The 1,754-nt window shown below is 42.1% G+C and overlaps 1 protein-coding gene across 1 annotated transcript; it reads right to left on the bottom strand.

The window, feature by feature from the left end:
• Positions 1-32: 32 nt before the first annotated feature.
• BDR25DRAFT_364056 (uncharacterized protein) lies at positions 33-1,319 on the bottom strand (the record flags this gene model as incomplete). The annotated part of the gene is made up of 15 exons (XM_033696824.1): positions 33-55; positions 97-132; positions 186-238; positions 280-332; positions 399-425; positions 467-548; positions 594-612; positions 647-689; positions 754-795; positions 837-882; positions 956-982; positions 1,024-1,069; positions 1,113-1,165; positions 1,196-1,252; positions 1,303-1,319. 15 exons carry the CDS (start codon positions 1,317-1,319, stop codon positions 33-35), a joined length of 624 nt encoding a protein of 207 aa, XP_033539338.1.
• Between the last annotated feature and the right edge of the window lie 435 nt (positions 1,320-1,754).

The following is a 1,754-nucleotide window of genomic DNA, read 5'->3' as shown; positions in this document are numbered from 1 at the left end:
ACTACCCACAAACTATACGTATGCATACTATATTACAGAATCTGGCTTTTAGAGCCTTTGCGAAACGTTTCTGTCTATTATCTATGTACTACTGACAGCTGGAGGTGGATGGTGTTTGATTCCACCAAAAACCTAAATGCAGCTAGCGCCTAATGCCAGCCAAGTACCACAATGCTATTCCCGACTACCCACAAACCATACAGATGCATACAATATTACAGAATCTGGCTTGCAGAGCCTTTGTAAAACGTTTCTGTCCATTATCTACCTACTACTGACCGCTGGAGGTGGATGGTGTTCGATTCCACCAAAAACCCGAATGCGGCTAGCACCTAATGCCAGCCAAGTACCATCTATAATGCTATTCCTGACTACCCATAAACTATATAGATGCATACAATATTACAGAATCTAGCTTGCAGAGCCTTTGTGAAACGTTTCTGTCTATTATCTATGTACTACTAACTGCTGGAGGTGGGTGCTGTTCGATTCCACCAAAAACCCGAATGCGGCTAGCACCCAATGCCAGCCAAGTACCATCCATAATGCTATTCCTGACTACCCACAAACTATATAGATGCATATAATATTACAGAATCTGGCTTGCAGAGCCTTTGCGAAACGTCTCTGCCTATTTTCTACTTACTACTGATTGCTGGAGGTGGATGGTGTTTGATTCCACCAAAAACCTGAATACAGCTAGCGCCTAATGCCAGCTAAGTACCACAATGCTATTCTCGACTACCCACAAACTATATGGATGCATACAATATTACAGAATCTGGCTTGCAGAGCCTTTGTAAAACGTTTCTGTCTATTATCTATGTACTACTGACCGCTGGAGGTGGGTTCTGTTCGATTCCACTAAAAACCTGAATGCGGCTAGCACCTAATGCCAGCCAAGTACTATCCATAATGCTATTCCTGACTACTAATAAACCATATAGATGCATACAATATTACAGAATCTGGCTTGCAGAGCCTTTGTAAAACGTTTCTATCTATTATCTATGTAGTACTGACAGCTGGAGGTGGGTGGTGTTTGATTCCACTAAAAACCTAAATGCGGCTAGCGCTCAATGCCAGCCAAGTACTATAATGCTATTCCTGACTACCCACAAACCATATGGATGCATACAAAATTACAGAATCTGGCTTGCAGAGCCTTTGCGAAACGTTTCTGTCTATTATCTACGTACTACTGAAAGCTGGAGGTGGATGGCGTTCAATTCCACCAAAAACCCAAATGCAGCTAGCGCTTAATGCCAGCTAAGTACCACAATGCTATTCCTGACTACCCACAAACTGTATGGATGCATACAAAATTACAGAATCTGGCTTGCAGAGCCTTTGTAAAACGTTTCTGTCTATTATCTATGTACTACTAACAGCTGGAGGTGGATGGTGTTTGATTCTACTAAAACCCTAAATGCAGCTAGCGCCTCTTGCTGCCTTGCTAAACAATCCTCTTACCAAAAACAGTTAAGACCTCTCTAATGCCTACCTTTTAACCACTCTCTCTTCTGCCACAACGCCTATATAGCTTAACCGCTGCCTGCCTGTAGCTTTTGAACCTGTTTTTGTCCCTTTGCGCGAAAAAAATCTTACTGTCCTAGGTCTAACCTTATGCCTGTTTCTGCGGTTCATATCACTTGCACCACAGCGCTTTCCTCTACCACGTTTTGCTTTACCACGTCTTTCTCTAACCTTCCTAACAACGTTTTTATTACACTATGTTTTTCTTTATAATATTT

The sequence above is a fragment of the Lindgomyces ingoldianus genome (assembly GCF_010093535.1).
Source record: "Lindgomyces ingoldianus strain ATCC 200398 unplaced genomic scaffold BDR25scaffold_123, whole genome shotgun sequence".
Taxonomy (NCBI): Eukaryota; Fungi; Ascomycota; class Dothideomycetes; order Pleosporales; family Lindgomycetaceae; genus Lindgomyces; species Lindgomyces ingoldianus.
The sequence above is the reverse complement of the archived record's forward strand: the minus strand, read 5'-3'. Positions and strand labels throughout refer to the sequence as shown.